Genomic DNA, 19,050 nt, shown 5'->3' with positions numbered 1-19,050 from the left:
ATCGAATTCGTCTTACGGAATGTGGTTCATTTCAATGGTTTAAGATTGAAATGCATGACAGCAACAGACCACGGAAAATAATGATAATAAATTTGCAACAATAAATAATAATTGTATAGTATTGAGTTGCGATATCGATTGGTAGATTTGCTTTTGTGCTGAATTAAATATCTATTTCCATGCAGGTATTTAATTTAAACAAATTAATTAATGTAAACAGAAGACAACTAAATATAATTCTAACTAAATCAGAAAATGTAACAATAATTCAAATTCCAATGAATCTGAATCGGTCGTTCGGACTGTTCGGATGAAAGATTGATTGAAAAGATACGATTCTTTTCGAAATTTGTCACTGATTGATTTGGTTCTCGTTAAATGGACGATTGACAACACTAATTGGATTATTGGTGGTTATTTAAAACACTGGTGGCATTTTGACGTTTGTCAAGCTGCTATCGTTATTCTACACATCAGTCATTTTTCCCTGAATCATTCTTTTACATCTACATTTTTTTTGATGACAACGAATTGTAATCAAAATTGATGACATGTGCTTAAACAATAAAAAATAAGTTCGGCCAGAAGCCCCTTTAAAACAATGAAAATGAATAAAAGACAGCCAGGAAACTGTAAAATAAAAACCCAGGTAAACAGGAGCAAGAAAAGGGGTTGATAAATTGGTATAATTTTATATTTGGTCAGACTAATGGGCGATCACATATTAAAGACCCGTTTTTTCTGCGTTCCAAATACGGATGGTATCATGTGTTCTGATCAGTTCAAATTCCAATTACTCAAAAATTAATGTTCATTGTAACAGTATAGTCTTTATAGTCTTCTTCAGATACTTACGATCCTTTTCATTAAAATCTTTCAAATTTAAAGAAATAGAGATGAAGTGGTAGAATAAAATAAAGTAGAATCAATGTAAAAAAAGTTGTTTTAATGTATTAGAACAATAACATTTCAACAATAGCAATAATTAGAGAAAATATATAGTAATATATATTTTAATATTCGGTGCAAATGTTTGTGATAAATTTAGTCAGGCAGTGAGTATTCATTTATTCAGTTCTTGAATTTTTTGCTTCATATACATATCTAACTGTGAGTAGTCCAATAGTGTGTTCTGAACAAACTCATGCATTATGGAAGGCCACTGTTGATCTAAAATCTCTAACTTGTTCATTGCATTTGACATTTCTTCTAGCATGGCCGAAATATGCTGCTTACCCTTTTGTCTCATCACCATGTCATCCTAAAATCTATTATTGTACTTATAATATTTCATCTAACTATGTTATTCACCTGAGAAATTGATCCTTTTTTGCACTGCAAGGCTTCCTTACTTACAACACTTCTCAATTCAGTATCTGCAGTTCCTATCCATTTTTTAGCACTTTCATCAGTGATACCATGATGGACATCAATTCTTAATCGAGTTAGTAATGGTTGTAATAAAACATCAGGAAGAGACCATAAAACCAAGTCACTCAAACTTTGATACTGGTCATTTGCATTTTTTGTATCTTCATTAGAAATCTGTAAATTTGATAATAATTTGTTTATAATTATTATTTCTAAGGTAAGACTTTTTTAGGACCACAAACCTCTAAATCATTTATCCTTTTAAGTCCCCAGTGGCCGAGTCTATATATTGCATAGCTCTTCCATTCTTTCTCACAAATTGGGTTGCCTTCTGGACTAATAGTTAAAGCTGTTAAACCCTGTACTTCAGATAGAGCATTCAATTGCCCCAGATAATTTATATTTGTTTCTTTAAATACAAAATGATCCGCATTTGGAAAACGCAACTTTACTTTGTTCAGGAAGCCAGTTACACTACTAAAATTGACATAATTAAACTTAACAGTAGTGACGTCATTTGCTTTCATAGTATTCCACGGTTTGTCAATAAATCTTAGCGCTCCCTGACCAAACACATTTAAGTGTCTGCCACATATTTCTATCAAATAATCTCCTCCTTGTTCCCGATCCTTTGGCAACCCAGGAGAATTTGTTTTTTTTATTTTTGCGGTCGATGCTCTTGGTAGAATAGACTTTGGCAATGGTCTCCCATTCACCGCGCTTTTAATGTTTCTGACACTAGTAGTAGATTTTGTGCTACTCTTATCATTTGAGGATGTACTTTGTACACTCAGAATGGAATTGCTGGTAATTGCAGAGAGATTACTCGAAGTTTCTTCATTATTATTACTACTTGATCCACCACAACTACTGTTGTTTCCATGTTCAATGTTAATTCCCAAATATGTATTGCTGGTTATAGGTGATCTAATTGGAAAACAAACCAAAGATTAGTTACATACATATCACCCTTAATTATTTACTTACATTTATTATTATAAATTTTTTATTATTATATTATTATTATTATTATAAATTAGTATTATTATTATAATAAATTTATTTATTTTATCTAATTTATCTAATTATGTTACTATGAAAGATAATGTCTATATTTTAAATCAGATATATTTAAATGAGATATATATGTTATTGGATATCAAGTTCTAGTTACTTTTGTATAATACCTTATACCAATCTTTAGTGGTTTTCGAAAAATTGTTTTTCCTATTTTTTGTTCAAAATATGGCTCTAATTAAACCTTTAATACAGCCTTATTTGAATTCGTAGAGCTTAAATTTTGGTTATAGTTTACAAAGGTCTTATGCAAAAACTCTAGGTATACTATAATAAATAGGGGAGCCCAAAATCTGGGATTATAGGGGAGACAACAAAAACAATGAAAATTGCATTTTTTCAACTATTCTCAAAGATAATTAAAAACCTCTGCAAATGATATAATCATGTTGAGCGCTCCTTAATATGTAGTACAAAGTGAACTTGTCTACATAAAACTATTACATGAGACCTTCATAAACTATAGCTGAAATTCCAGCTCTCTATAAATTTAAAAATATAAATATAAATAATAAAGAATAAATTGGAGCTATGGAATTGATGGCGGAATAGAAAAACCAATAATACATAGGATGTCCCTTTTAAAATTCCAAAGTTGATGCTAATTTTTCAAAAAAGAGGCAATGCCACATCCTTGAAAATATATTAGACCCTAGATCGTCCTCCCTTATGTACATGACCAAATTTTCAGATGGGTCCTACATCTTGTTTTCCAACCTCTAACCGGCCAAAAACAATGAATCAGCTTATATAGTTAGAGATCTTTTCCATAAATATATTAAAAAAACTACGAAATATGAAGTACTCACTGTAACTCATTTTTCTCAACACTCCCAAATTCTTTTACATCATCCACTTCAGATCCTAAATCTGAATGCTTGGAACTACTTAAAGATGAACTGGATCTCACCATATCACCACCACTGAATAGAGAACTGGAGCTGTCAATATTGGGTCCTATACTTGATAAACTGCTGGACACTTTAATGCCTTCTTCTCTACAGTCTTTCTGTTCCAATTTACTTATGATTGGAACCAAAATTGGAGGTAATTTAACTACAACATTGTTGGTTGTATTTGATGAGGAAGTGTTTTGAGAACTCTCTGTCTCCTGGGATGGAGTTTTGAGTAGCATAAACTTTTTGTTGGGTAACAGAGGAACCTTTGATGCTAATTTTGGACAAGATTTGGATTTGGATGCAATATTAGAGGTTGGTTTTAGATTTGATTTGTTGGAAGACAATGAAGTTAAAATAAAATCAGAATCGGGCTTTAGATTTTTTAGTGTTTTATCTACAGCATTCACAGTGTTTGTGAGACACTTTGTTTGAGACCTAAAAGTGAATGAAATGAATAACATTTAATGGAGCATAATAATAAACATATTTATAAGTAAAAACCTAATAGATAATTACTTCAACTTAGCAATATAAACAGATTAACCAAAAAGTACCTCAAAAGTTCCCAATTAGTCCTTGCATTAGAAATAACTTCCTCTCTTTTAAAAGTCATTGATGCTTCACTAGTCAAATCCATAAATGCAGGATTGTTTGCTTCTTTGTTTCTTCTCCAGGCCATAGCAGCTTTCCTTACCTGTTCTGTTATCTGCATTGAGTTGAGTTTCATCAAATTTGGAAGATATGATACGAGAAATGACACACAATCTGCTGTTAAATATATTGGATTGTTGTCCACAGATATTTCTTTGATGTTCTGGGATTTTACTATGCTACTTATACATTCAACACTAAAAAAGGTTACATTTTATCCATTTTTGCACAGTGTAGAATGTTTATCAGAACCTGAACCAACCATTACTAACTGCTCTTTGCATTTACCTTTGAATATCATTATTGCTAATAAAAAGTTTGGATAAATTTGGTGTGTCCTGGAAGCCAAGTATTTTCTTTAATCGATTTCTTCTTAAATTCAGCTCTTGCAAAGAAACTAGCCCTTGCAAATCCTTTTGGCCAATACTTCGAATTTGATTCCCAGCCAAATTCAAAACCTTCAATTCCAATAAATTAGATAAACCACCAACTTGAATGATCATGTTGCCATGAAGATCTAATACTTCTAATTTTTGTAAATGTTCCAATCCTTCAATTTTTTTAATCCTAAAATATACATATAAATTCCAGTACTTACAACTCACTGTAAAGATTACCGATTTTTTCCCATCAGCAATACCCTTAAATTTTCTATACAATCCAAATACTTTATTTCTTCTAGCTGATTATCATATATGTCTAAAAAAACTAAAACAGGAAATTTTTGGTTGACCAGTAATTCTAAATCATTGACTAAATTGTGCTGCAGTGACAATAATCTCAGTTTAGGCTCGCCTTGTATTATTGGAACTTTGGTTAAACCCCTTCTATCTAAGCTAATTCTGTCTGGAAATTTTTCTTTTTCGTTTTGTGTACGTGATACTTGTACAGTTCCATCAGAGTTTGGATGTAAAGTGACTATAGGGTAATATGCATGATCCTGGAGCTTAGATACAGTGGAAGAACTTAAAGTACTCTGCGAACGAACATATGGGCATCTTTTATCTTTTGTTGGTAGTGCGGGACCTATTTTTAGGAGGTTCTTCTCCGTTTCTACACATTTTTGCTCCTTGCCCACATCATTTTGTTCAATGCGTTTCTGATTGACTGTTTTTATAACTTTCTTCTTGTCCTTTAAATGAAGGTTTGAAAATACTTGATCACATTCCACAAGCTACTTACAATTGTAGCAACAGAGCTGCTAGTGGGCATTTAAATTCATTCCCATAGATGAATACAAAGACTTCTAACTTACATTACCGTTTTAGAATTTTATATACCATTTTAATTGTGACATTTGTGACACCAATAATTGTTTACATGACTAATAAAACAAAAGTTTCTACTTTTTTCTCTTGTTCATTAGGTGAATGGCCCATATGTCTGTTAACGAAGTTTATGCAGCTTTCTCTTAAAAGCTAGGCAGAAATACCAATGTAACTCGTTCCTTGCCGGCGTAAGATAGTAGTCGCTTATCGAACGATATTAAGCTGTTCCTCAGCAGGACTGATTAGAAGACAAGGACGTAAAATGCCTCCAATACAAACTCGCACGAGACTAAGGTATTTACAACACAAACCTTTACCAACTATTTGGGAATAATTATATGGCAGAGTGGGGTTAACTCAATGCATGGGTTATTTTTGCAAATGCATGAAACATTTAATAATTTGTGGTGCACGTCAGTTTTTATCAATTCTATACTATAGTCTGTGCTCCTAACCTCACCTTTCAGCTTAAGAATACGAAGGGTCGACTCCGTTTCGAAAAATGTTAGTTTGCAAATTAATATCTATACCTAAATGTGCCATTAAATCATTTACTTTCAATTGTCCAAAAAATGGTTATGCGAAACCGGCTGCAAGTAAGTTGCAATAATTACGTTTTTAATATCTTCAGTGGATTCTGGTTTCAGGCGTGAGTATGTTAGGCGGTAGCCTTAAAAAGAAAAAATTAGGCAAGCTGGGGCCCACAGTAGAAAAAAGAGTTTTACCAGTGGAGACGGATCCTGAAAAATTGGTGAATTACCTATGTGGTTCAAATATTTATAAAACAGGGGAAGATATTAAATTGTTGCCTGACAGCGAGTATCCAGAGTGGCTTTGGAATGTAAGGACAGGTCCTCCTCTCCAGTTAGATGATTTGGATCCAAATTCAAAAGCTTATTGGAGAAGAATAAGACGCATGGGAATTAAAAGGCAAAATCAGCTTTCAAAGTTAAAAAAATTCTAACTCTCATTAGACTACTTTTATTAAATATTTTATTATAAATATATAATAGGTCGTGTCTCAAACTCTTAAATTGCTTCTTAATTAATTATTTTGTAGTCTAAATTTTCTAAAATATTAAAAAATGTGGATTTGAATTTCTTTAATTAACCTGACAATACTTGTTCCTTTTACATCTGCAATTAATTTAACTATAGGTGTTATAATTCTTTCAGTATGTGTCAGAAATTTATAGATGCAATAGTTGTGTTAAGGACTTAGATCCTAAAGAATAGTAGACGAACTTACAGATTCTCATTTAATCAGATGTAAAAAGTAAATAATTGATTTTAACAATTTTGTCAAAACCAAATATGATAATAAACAAGATAGTTTGTGCAAGGTTATATTTTGGACATCAAAAAAATGATCACCCCCATTTTGTTTACAACTGAAGCTATCAAGCTAGTAGCTATATGACTGAAGCCATCTGTAGAACATTCACAATAATTATTGTATATGATTTGACAATTCAGCGGAAGCTGGCTTCTTAGAGTTTCGTTCGGTTGCCAGCATAGGTAAATAATATCTCGGCTTAATTCTAAAAAGTTAACCAATTAAACCGGTAAACAGATACAATCTCTGCAGTATGTGTGCATGTATTTTTTATAAGATAAAAATTGCTGTTAAAAGGCAATTAGGCAAAACAGGCAATCTTTTTAAGCGAAGTATACTTAATTATTTTAGGGGAATTTTGTTTTTAAAAGGTGTTTTTTAACTTTGGAGATTTAATATGAACATACTTTTTAATGTTGGATCATTTTTCATAAATGTTTAAACATACCACCCATATAACTTGTGGGTGTGTAAGGAAATTCCGTCGCAAAAATAAAGTTATAGAAAAAGTGCCCAATATACGGGGTGTTTCATAGTTGACATTTTCGTTTTCGAGAAATTAATTATTGTATTGTATTGTATATTGTATGATATAGCATAATTTCGATATTAAGAAATATTTTACATTGTCTCATTTTGTTTGTTAGTGAAGATTTGCGTTTCACAAACCTTTGGTACTTTTTTGTTAAACAAAATATGACAAAATTTTCATGACTTGTTTAATTTTTAAAATACAGGGTTATTTTGGAAATTTGAAGTTTCGGGGCACCCCTCGTATCTCGGGTATCCTATGAAGGGTCGGAAAGGTGAAAACCCCATCCGATATAGATTTTTACGTAGAATTCGGAGGCGTAGTAAAAAATGTATAATAGTATGGGGTAGTTTGTGTAAAGGACCTGACAAAAATGATTTTTTTAAATTTTTGTGAAGGTATTTGCGGTACCTTATATATTCGTGACAATACTTACACGATAACTTTTATAATTCGCATGAAGCAACTTAGTTTAATATTAAGTTAAGTTGTAGAATTTATTCAAAAGTTGAACTAACTTATTTATAAAACTAAAATATTAGAATCGCGACAATCGGTATCGGGGTACTCTCGGGATGCAAGCATATCGCCGTTTGTCTGATAGTCGACCCGTTTCTCTGTCGTACCCTTTTTAACGGTTCTCGAAATAAGGGTTCCACTATTTGTTTGGAAGTGCTGACGATTTATAAAACGGCGCTCGTCGAATTGCCGGGTTCACAACAGTTCTCGTTTTGGTTTATCTTTTTTAATAATTTATAGGTCAGAAATCTATGTGAAATGTTACAAATAAGATGTTAATATTAAACTAAATTGGCTTCGTGCAAATTATAAAAGTTATCGTGAAGTATTGTTAGGAATAAATAAGGCAAATATGTGAAGTCGCGATTTAGTGGAACCTATTTGGAGAAATCAATTTTACTATTTTGGGGGTTCGAGATTAAGGACACAAAGAAATAATATATATATATATATATATATATATATATATATATATATATATATATATATATATATATATATATATATATATATATATATATATATATATATATATATATATATATATATATATATATATATTCACGTATTGATTCACGGATGGAAAAATGTGATGACACTATATTCCGGGATATCATCCGTTCGCTTGTTGAACTCCGACTGGAATCCTGCAGATTCATCGTTATTCCATTGGTTAATTACGTTTATTTCACAACCTACCTGTGATATACAATCTGTATCTCGCCCTATTTTAGGGGCCGTCGTCGCGAAAACTTAAAATATTAACAATAATTGATGAAAAAACGCAGAAGTAGAAAATGATATCCAAGAAAAAAATTATCAACCATATGACATGACAGGCTGAAAAATGAACATTTAAAAGTAAGTACAGCCAGGCTAGCACAATTTATAAAGTCGCTATTTTTATATTTTTTGTCGGTTTAATAATTAGCGCCGTTCGGTTGTTTATTATTTTTTTTTGAAATACAAAAAATTTATTTAAAGTAAGTATGCATTTTTCCTTTAACTCATACTCTCTATATATAACTCGAACTTTTTTCACAGTCCCTTCAACTTCGAGTTATAGAGGTTGACGTCGTTTTTGTAATTTTACCTACATTTGGATTAATATTTTGTTAGAGGCCTATAACACTGTGGTTAACAAACTTTATTTTTTCAAAAAGACGAAAGCATTTAGAAAGAGACTGACTACGCCACTGAATTTTACGTAAAAATCTATATCGGATGCTTTTTTCACCTTTCCCACATTTCATAGGATACCCAGGATAGGAGCGGAGCCCCAAAACTTCAAATTTCAAAAAACTAAGCAAGTCATGTTCTTGTCGAAAAATAAAGAAAATAATTATTTAATCGAAAACCACCAAAAATAGGTATATGAACCTATTATTCAAAAACGTAAAGTAGTAGCGGATCGGAAAAAGCAATAATGTACATGGTGTCACATTTAAAATTTCAATGTTCATTCTACTTTTTCGAAGAAGCGGCCACGTCGCAGTGTTAAAAATATTTTCCAATCAAATTTTCAGAACAATTTATTGTACCATTCGCCTCAAACGTCTATCGTACCATCAACGAGGAAAACTCCCTTATATATTATTAGATAATATGGTGGCCATTTTCTTTAAAACACCGACCTCCATACTTAATTCGTTTTCCCCGAACATTTAAAATCTATATTTTAAGAATATACTGCCATAAAAATGCTACATATAAAATGAGCACAGTAGAAAGGAGGTTTCACAATACCCAACTTCCTTTTTTTTCGCGTCTGCCGAGGATCGAATCCGTCTGTCGTTGAGCGCCGACGTATTAAAAGTAATGGGTAAATATGTATTAGATAATTTTATTGTGCTCCGGTCGCCTACGGTGACCCCCCAGCCATTGTAGGGGGATGCTCCGGTCGTATGCTGTGCTTTTGATAGTCGCGGACCATAAGCAGTTGATTAAGGTGGGTGGTTGTGGTGAGACGAGGCGCGTATGGGCGACGCAACATGAGACTTTCACATATAAGACGTAAACAACTTATGATAGATGAAAAGTTTTGGGGGAATAATGTGCTCGATGCTTTTATTTTTAGAAGCTGGAAACTATGAAAAAACAATTCACTTAGTAGTTTTTACGTTTTTACGTCCGAAGTACATATACTATGTAATAGCTTCAAAATCATTTACAAAAAACAAAACTCAATATGTAGGAAAAATAACCTTTTTTTTACTGCTATAATCTCGCCCAATTATTTTAAAATATAACGCCATAGGACTTCAATGTTTTTTTCGTACTCGTTTTCCTAAAACAATACCAAACGTTATACAGTGACTTACAGCTTAAATGATGCAGTCGCTATAACAAAAACCAACTGGTCTGAATGTCTCTTTATTTATTTGGCAGAAAACATCTTATTGAAATTAAGTTAGTAAAGAGCCTTTTAAAAAAGTGTGAATTACTTAACAGTAAAAAATAATAACCGGGGTCAAAATTTATCAGTTTGAAATTTACCAAGCTTTTATTTATTATTTCAAATATTTTTTGTTTAGTCTGACATTTTAAAACACGTTTTGTTTTGCGAAAATGTACCCAAAAACTAACGGTCGTATAAAAAGCATAGTATGCAACACGTTCGGTAAACTTTTTAACTCACTCGTTTATTAAAAACTCGCTCCGCTCGTATCAAATAAACCCGTTTACAGCATTGCATAATATACTATTACCGAACGTATTGCATACTATAATTTTTCTACGACCGTTAGTTTTGGGTACATTTTCGCAAAACAACACGAATATATTCACTGACATGACTGTCAGAATTGACAGACCTCACAATTCAAGGCGTTGGAAATATATCTGAAAACATCCGATTGCTCCCAAACCGGTGCGGTAAAATCCCGGAAATGTCCGAAGTGACTCGGATTCGTGGGAAACGAAACTGATGTGGTAAAGTGACGCTTCCCGCACGCTAGATCGGTGGGTAACTAGGTATTTTACAGACGGGAGTAGAAAAATATGATTTACAATCAGTACATCATTTTGGCATCAGCAGTAAACGCTATGGGAACGCTTCGAAAACTCAAGAAAATGCTTGTAATTTTATTTTGTAGTTTGGGACCAATAACAAAGTGTCAAATACCACTCCCAATGTCGTAGTTGTACTATTTGGATTCGTCACCCCATGGTGAGGGATATAGAAGTGGCGTTGTGGAATGTCAGAAACAGGAGCGCACACCAGTTCCATATGATCCAGCTCTAAGTATTCCTTCATCAAATGGAATATGAATTAAATAATGAAGGATCCTTAAGAAAACGGTACTCTAAACTATAGAATTTCTTTAACGCTAGAGAGTGTGAGTCGGGAAATTGTGGTACGCTACTTGAAAATGGAAGAATAACAACAAACCGTCCCTCAGGAGTTCGGAAATTAGTTTCTGTGAAAGAAATTTCCGCGGGATCGTCACGAGTTAAAGAATTCCTATTTGGAATCTCTTCCGTTTCCTAGAATCTGTAAATTTTTTTATCCTGATTTTCCTTTAATAGCGTGCAAAAGGAATATGCCGGAGTGATTTTGATGGCACTAATTTTGCCCATTATCACCCAACCAACTAACGTATTGAATGCGATAAGCTCAAATTCTTTACCACACACTTTCTCAAGCAAACATGATTAAAGGAAATCGGTGGCATCCGATCAGCGGATCTATAGGTCCGTGAATGTATTATAGATGTCATCAGAAACTTCTAGCTTATCTAAATGTGACATTTTCGTGACAGAAAAATCAGCGGTAAAATTGCGCATTCCATAGGAAAAGAACTTGCGTCCTTGCTTACTGGGTGGACGGTAAGACAAGTAACACTATTGGATGATACAGAGGTCATATCACACACTGCGCTGCCACTATCCAGTAGTACCCTGACTGTGTGGAATAACCATGACTATCAAGAAAATCGACTTTTGCACTCGCAAGGAATGTAAATGCACTATTAGAAGGTGCAAAATTTAGAGAAATAAAACCGCAACGAAAAACAACTCCTATTAGAACTACATTTCGAGAATTTTTGAAAAGAACGCAAACCATTGATACACAACCAGTGACATGTAACATGTAAATTGCGCTCAGGAGGGGACTTACTTAAAACGACAGAGCATTTCATAATGGAATGCTGGGTCTTACAGATACCACAATTTGTGGTAAGTATGTTATTGGGCGGAGTATTAGTAAAAATGCCTCGGTGTGCTTATTCTTACAATTGGCTTCGATATTATTTGATTTATTTTCCTTCTCAGTGTAGGTCAATGTATCTAAAACCTTACACCTATTATTCAGATATACTTTTAAAGTATCAAAAAATCCCATTCTGTAGTTGGAAACTGCAAACTGCAAATCCGAACCATTTCGGACATTTCCGGGATATTACCATGTTTTTGGAGATTTTATCGAACGGTTTGAATTTTGAGGTTTGTGAATTCTGACAGTCATCCCAGTGAACGTATTCGTGTTGTTTTGAAAAAATGTACCCAAAAATTAACGGTCGTAGGGAAAGATTAGTATGCAACACGTTTGGTATATTGCTCTCCGGTCATGCTCTATAAACTTGTGACTCAAATGCCGTTTAGCCACACTTTTGTATAATATGCTATTATTATCATATCTTTTTACTAACATATCGTAAGCTAATACATAATTATCATCAGTTATAGGAATATTTTTAGTAAATTAAATGGTTCACCGCTTACGAATGTATGAAGTAAGTGAAATTGTTTTAGATTACCGGAAAAACAGGGATATCAAAACAGGGATATTGAAATTAATCTTTTTATGAAGATATTTCTTCTATTTACTTTTGAGTCTGTCATGCTCAAACATATATCGTTTAAATGTGACAGCAAATAAAGTTATGTGACATCACGGCATCACTTAATTACTATAAACTCTGCAAACCAAACAAACAAAACAAAACCTGAATGTGAATGGCTTTGCTGCCGGTCGGTAACATTTTGAGATTAAATCGAAACTTAACTAGAAAATGTTACAGGGCTGCAGGACGTGAACTACTCTGAAGGGCACCCGATTCGATTTTTTAGGAAAAATGAAAGTTTAAAGCAAAACCAATAAAACATATTTGCAATAAAACTGGAGACAGATGCGCGCTCTTTCTTGTTTTATAAAGTGGCCAACATCCTGCCTTATTTAAAAAACAAAATAGTATATTATGCAACAAGTGTGGTAAACGGCATTTGAGTCACTAGTTTATTTAGCACTAGGAGAGCGCAGCGGAGCGAGCGTTTAACAAACGAGTGACTTAAAAAGTTTACCAAACTTGTTGCAAACTATACTTTTTCTACGACAATTAGTTTTTGGGTACATTTTTGCAAAACAACACGAATACATTCAACAATTTGACCGTCAGAATTGACAAAGGTTAAAACATCCGATTGCTCCGAACCTGTGCTTTAATATCTAGGAAATGTCCGAAGTGGCTCGGATCTGTGGGACAAGAAACTCACGTGGTAAATTGACACTTCCCGCACGCTAGATCGGTGTATAATTAGGTATTTTACAGAAGGAAATAGAAGAAAACAATTTTACGTTGGAGTTTTTAAGAAAGAAAAGTTAATAAAAGTTTATAATTACTTTACAATAGCGCCTACACCCAGCGAATCAGCTGCTTAGTCAAAAATTACGTCGTTTCTTTTTTTTTTCAATTTATATTTATATTTATATAACCAGTTTCGTGCTGCATAAAAACAATAATTAGAACCTCCCCAATAACAAAAATGTGTTATACAGGTAATACTAATAAATATTTAAAAAAGGCTAAACGTTCTAACTTGAATTAATTGATTCATAAGAGGTTAATGCAACAGAAAATGATCCGTCTTTATCCTATTTTTTTAAAGAAATTTATTAATCAAAATAATATTGAGCAAAAGAAAATGTTCATGCATCAGTACAATACCGTAATTCAAAGGTATTAAAATATGTGTAATGAAATTATATAGGACAGCGTCGCATTTTTAAATTTTCACTTTATTCCACTATTTTCGTGTAAGTCGTTAAGTACAGAGTCGTTTAACCGATTTAACAAAAAATAAAAGACTTCCCTTGATGAAGCGAGTATTTTAAAAAGATATTTTAACTAAGGAAAATTACATAATATTAAATTCGATGCTTTTTATTTTATTGGCAAAATTATTTAAATTTACCATTGTTTTTTTGATTCCTAGAAATACTAGCACTTCAATCATAAATAAAAGAAATTATTTCCTCATTTAAGGATCATAAACATAAAAAAACTCAAATTCAAATCCCACGCAACTATAACGAAATAAATACTTGCAAATATTGATCATAACTTAGATTTAAATCTCAGCAGAACGATTCTGAAACATAAGTTTATAAAAAACATAAGAATTCTGAAGCGCAAAAAAAACACTCGCAATACCGAGGAACAAGTATGAAAAAAATCTGAATTAACTTTTTATTGCAGGAAAACGGTTGATAAGCATTATATAGGGGAGAGAGGAAAACTTTTTGTGGTTGTATAAAACGACAAATAAAGCCGTAGGAGAGGGACAATTTTTTGCAGTGGTGTTCATTGGTTGAAAGTTTTGATAGAGAGGTTTTATGAAAGTTGACTTTTCAAATATTCGTTAATTTTCATGAAAGTTTTTCACTTTTTTTTTCAATTCTTAGAAATATTATTTTTAAGATATAACTCAATTTTGCGAGACCCATCAGAAATACTTCTATCTGCGTTTGATTAATTGAATTCCATAAATTAAAAAATTAACATTTCTACACTTTAAACACTTTATTACAATAAACGGTAAAAATATTTGTGTTTATTTCAAAATTGATTTTTTTTTAAACCAAGATAAAATTCTATATAAATCTTACTCCAATATAATGAAACCGTCCCTCAAAGTACAGCAGAACATCAATTCCTGCTATTTATAAAAAATAATACTTATTCATTATATAAAATGACGAAAAGTACTTACTTGATATTTTTAACGGAAACATACGACAATATTGGAAACACAAAAAAATAATTAACTGTACAGCTACACAGCCGATGAGCATCCTTCTCTTCTGTCGCCGGTATCAAAAGAACCAAATATATCAAAAATATAAATATTCGGCGGCGTCAAAGCATCTATACATGTCACGAATATTAAATATTTCTAACATTGGTTCAAATAGCGGTATTTGTGCTGCTCCTTGCGTTTTATATTTACCACTGCCTACGAAAATTCACGTTGGAAGGAATGAAGTGTGGTTACGAATTTAGGGAATATCAGAAAGTGTCGAATTTTCAAAGTAGAGAAAATCCGCGATGGTAACAAAGTGTCGACTATTCAAAGAGTCGAAAAGTTCGTGTAGGATCGGGTATGATCGAGCATGAGTGGCGAACAGAGGGGGAACACGACAAAGTGTCAAATGTTCAAAGGGGGAATACGAATGTTCAAAAAAAAAATATCGAAAATCCCGAACGGCGTTCAATCCCGTTTCGGAAAGTCTCGGTGAGTCTCGTTTCTGAGATGGTAGCAAAGTGTCGAAAAGTTTGTGTAGTACGGCCGAGCGCGAGTGGTTTCCAAAAGTCTTGTTTCCAACAGTGGACCACCAACAGCTGAGACGTAATGTATAGACAAAATTAAACGTGATAGAGTGATAGCTAAATAAGCACAATTTTTAGTTTATAACCAACGATTTTTGTAGATATATCAAATGTAATAGTTATTTTAAATGATTTATCTTATTAAGTTAACATTTTACTTTCTTAAAGAGGAACAAAACCTCTCAACAAATAGTTTTCCACGATGACTTTATGTATTATACACTCTAGAGGAGTTACGAATCGAGGTAAAAGTGATTTAATATTTTATAGTAACTAAACATGCATTTTGCATGTGTTTAGTGCAAAAATGTCGCATTTTATAGCATTATTCAACCCTTTGTAGGTTGTAGGGTAATGAATGTATAAAGGTCGGTGTTCTTAGCTTTAAGTGATGGATATTTTTCCATATTTCAAAGGATTTAATCTTGAGAAACAGGGATAAAAAATGATTTTATATTCATTGGCGGTATTAGCCAAATTGTCGGACTTACCCTGCATCAAATATGGGCATAAAGTTTTAATTTGGATTAGCAAGTATTTATTTCATATTTTTTCGTAGGTAGCCTCTACAATGTATAGTTTAAAATGACAGTAGGAATTTGACCTTTCTCGGCACTTTTTGAGAAAGTATATTTGACATTTCCTTAAAAAATTGTTGATAACTCCTAGTAATGTGCATAAAGGCAGATGGTACGTATGTCATAAAAATATAAAATCTTATTCTTATAGGCTTTTTCTTGGACAATACACCGAGGATTTTACGTCAAATATAAGCAAATGTGGATGGATGAAAATTGAAGAAATACTATGCTTTGAGTCCAGAAGTCAATTCTACGATGCTGTTACGCTGAGGCTCACTCGCTATTTAGGACAGGTTGCATAGTGAAACCAGTTAGCTCAAAATTGGTTTTAATGTTAAGAAATGTTAAATGAGTGATACACCCTGAAAATTTGAACTTTGACTTTTAATATATTCTTTACAGGGTGGTCCATGATTAAAATGTAACGTCAGTTTCGTTTCCCACGGATCAGCGCCACTTCGGACATTTACGGGATCTTACCGCACTGGTTTGGGACCAATCGGGTATTTTCGGAGGTTTTACCGTTCTTCGAGGGTTTTGAAGTTTGTCAATTCTGACGCTCATGTCAGTGGTATTGTTTTGCAAAAATGTACCCAAAAACTAACTTTCGCAGAAAAAGTTACACGTTTATAAAAGTTTTTAAGTAACTCGCTTGTTTAACTCCAAATAAATCCAATGCCTGTTACCACACTTGTTGCATATATTCTGTAGTAAGGTGCTTGTTCCCAATGCTGTCATTCATAAAACTTTTACCTTAGATGGTGGTAATAAATAAGAATCAATAACGTTGAATGAATATTGAAAAAGATAGCCTTTCAATAAAATTAACCTTAATTTATCTATACGTTTTATGGAAACAATAATGATCGTATTTATAGGAATTGCTGTATCCGGTGCCAATTATGCACCCGGTGTATATCCTGATTATGCCTATCTGGTGTCGACTATCAAATTGCAAAGTCTCCCTATTTCGATATAAAAATTACGTCATTCAAACGATACAGCTATATGATATTTGTCCTTTTCTATTTGCATTTCGAAAGTTTGGGATTTTCGATACTGTGAATATTCGACACTTTGTGGTGTTCCTGAATATTCGCCACTTGCCTACCATCTTCTGGAGTTACCCGTTTACATCCTACGTTATATCTAACGTCAAGCTCACATGCTCTTTTTGTTTTCTTACTTACATGATTTTACGGTTGCTCCAGTGACTCCGGTAACTGCACATACAGAAAACGTATATCAGCATACCTATATTTACGTAGGTTCGCGAGTACGTGTTTTGTTAAGTTTATGTCGTATATGAGAAAATCACGTGTTGACGGTTAATTGTCATACCTCATACAACACGAGTGCTGGGGGCCCATGCATTAGACCGGAGCACACCCTATAGGAACTGGAACCCCGCCGGAGTGCGAAGCACAACGAAATTATTCTTCAGTTAGCTCTCTGTTCAAGTCGGTGCTCAACAACGGACGGGTGCCGGGTTCCATTCTCAGCAGACGCGAAAAAAAAGGTGAACCCCAAGGGCGAGAGAGATAATTGTTGTTGGTGGGGTTATATCTTGTGGAACCCTCTTTGTTTATCTACTGACCACTGTTCAATTGATGAACGGCCATGTTGGTTGTTGAACGCCACTAGGTCTTATTGCTTCCATTGTCGGTTTAAAAATTCGTGTATTCTCAATAGGCACGACCTTTGGACTTTTGTATATAGCTGCTAGAAGCCCCGTCTAATGCTAAGAATACAGAAATTTTTGAAGGGACAATAAAAATTGAGGCTATTTGTTATACGCATTTGAAATTTTCCTTTTCAACCAATAATAAGTGTCATTTTAAACCAACCAATAAGACCTACTGGCTTTCAACAATTAACATGGCCGCTGACAGTCATCAATATGACAGGTTGCAGTTTATATGTAGCATTTTTACGGCAGTATTTATTATACACTGTGAACTGAAACTGTTGAACTGACGAACTGACAGCAGCCATGTTAGATGTTTAACGCTGCTAGGTCTTATTGGTTGACAGCGAGATTTGAAATGGCTTTTCTCAATATTTTTTTCATGATGGCTTTAAAAGTACGTGTTATCTGCATATACAGGGCGTTTTAAAACCAATGCGAAGAATTTAAAGGGTTCTTTCTTATTTAAAATAAAGGGTAGTTCAATACGTTAAATGCACATATGGCGGAAAAATAGTGTTTATATTTTTTATTTTAAAAACCGGAACAGATAGAACAATAAAATATTACGGAAGAATAACTATTATAAAAACACACTTTCTGCATATTTTATTATTTTTTATTTTGTTATGTATTGCTTTAGATTGTATTTTTTTACTTGGAAACGAAAGGTATTATGAAAAAATCTACAGAGGAGAAAAAGTTCGAAATAAAACAAAATAAAAAAATACATATTTCTTGGGACATTGAATAAGTATTTGCTTTAATTTAGTTAATAAGAATGACGGGGGTAGTTTAATTTAATCCCCTGTAGTCATTTTAAAAAATAAAAGAACACGCAGAAAATGGGTTTTTATAATAGCGTTACTTCTGTATTATGTTATTATTCTTCTATTTTCGTTTTTGTAGCACGACATCTCTCTAGTGGTTGCCTTTTGATCGAACTTACCTACCCTTTATTTTAAAGAAGGAATATCCCTTTTTCGCACTTGTTTTGAACCAACCTGTATATAGGCAAAGCCACAAAATGTCTGGTAGCTATATAAATCTACCATATAGCTACTAGAGATGTAGGGTCGCTGCCTATACCAATAATACAGGAACTTATGAAGCAACTAGAAAAAAAAAGTCCATTGGTTTGGTTTTTAACCAATGAGCTTGAGGCATTCAACAGCCAACATGGACACTGACAGATCGTCAATAAGTTTAGATGCTGCATTTTTGAGGAAACATTTTCTCAAAATAAACTTAGATCTCGTTAAGTGTTCTGGCAAAAAGTGTTAAGTGTTAAGTTGTTATTTAGAAAGAAAATGGCTCAAGGTGCAAGTTAGTAGGTATCAATGTATCAATTTTTACCATAATAGGGCCACTATTTTATCTAATAGCTATTATATTGAACTACCGATACGCTGAGTTTCGTTCATTTTAATTTTTTAACCACCCTTTTTTTTGTCTTTGCAAGCGCCTTAAACCACATAAATAATTTTTGATCCGAACAGACTATTTGTAGTTAACTTGC

General features: G+C 33.0%; 2 protein-coding genes across 4 annotated transcripts; one reads left to right on the top strand and one right to left on the bottom strand.

The window, feature by feature from the left end:
• Nucleotides 1-965: 965 nt before the first annotated feature.
• On the bottom strand, nt 966-5,338 carry LOC132707323 (leucine-rich repeat-containing protein 49). Of its 3 annotated transcripts, XM_060679137.1 has the most exons (9): nt 5,181-5,338; nt 4,616-5,130; nt 4,287-4,565; nt 3,902-4,195; nt 3,258-3,782; nt 1,614-2,298; nt 1,312-1,545; nt 1,237-1,261; nt 966-1,170 (listed from the first exon to the last, which is right to left on the bottom strand). In XM_060679137.1, exons 1-9 carry the CDS (start codon nt 5,208-5,210, stop codon nt 1,064-1,066), a joined length of 2,694 nt encoding a protein of 897 aa, XP_060535120.1. In that variant the 5' UTR covers nt 5,211-5,338; the 3' UTR covers nt 966-1,063. The 3 variants fall into 3 exon arrangements, with proteins under 3 accessions (XP_060535120.1, XP_060535111.1, XP_060535129.1); XM_060679128.1 differs by having other exon boundaries at nt 967-1,261; XM_060679146.1 differs by having other exon boundaries at nt 1,152-1,268.
• Nucleotides 5,339-5,700: 362 nt separating this feature from the next.
• On the top strand, nt 5,701-7,097 carry LOC132703352 (large ribosomal subunit protein mL54). Its single transcript, XM_060672557.1, has 2 exons — nt 5,701-5,862; nt 5,914-7,097. Exons 1-2 carry the CDS (start codon nt 5,769-5,771, stop codon nt 6,228-6,230), a joined length of 411 nt encoding a protein of 136 aa, XP_060528540.1. The 5' UTR covers nt 5,701-5,768; the 3' UTR covers nt 6,231-7,097.
• The last annotated feature ends 11,953 nt before the right edge of the window (nt 7,098-19,050 follow it).

This window comes from Cylas formicarius, unplaced genomic scaffold (genome assembly GCF_029955315.1).
Source record: "Cylas formicarius isolate icCylForm1 unplaced genomic scaffold, icCylForm1.1 PGA_scaffold_10__41_contigs__length_53128322, whole genome shotgun sequence".
NCBI lineage: Eukaryota > Metazoa > Arthropoda > Insecta > Coleoptera > Brentidae > Cylas > Cylas formicarius.
Note: the sequence above shows the minus strand (reverse complement) of the source record. Positions and strands in the feature narration are given on the sequence as shown.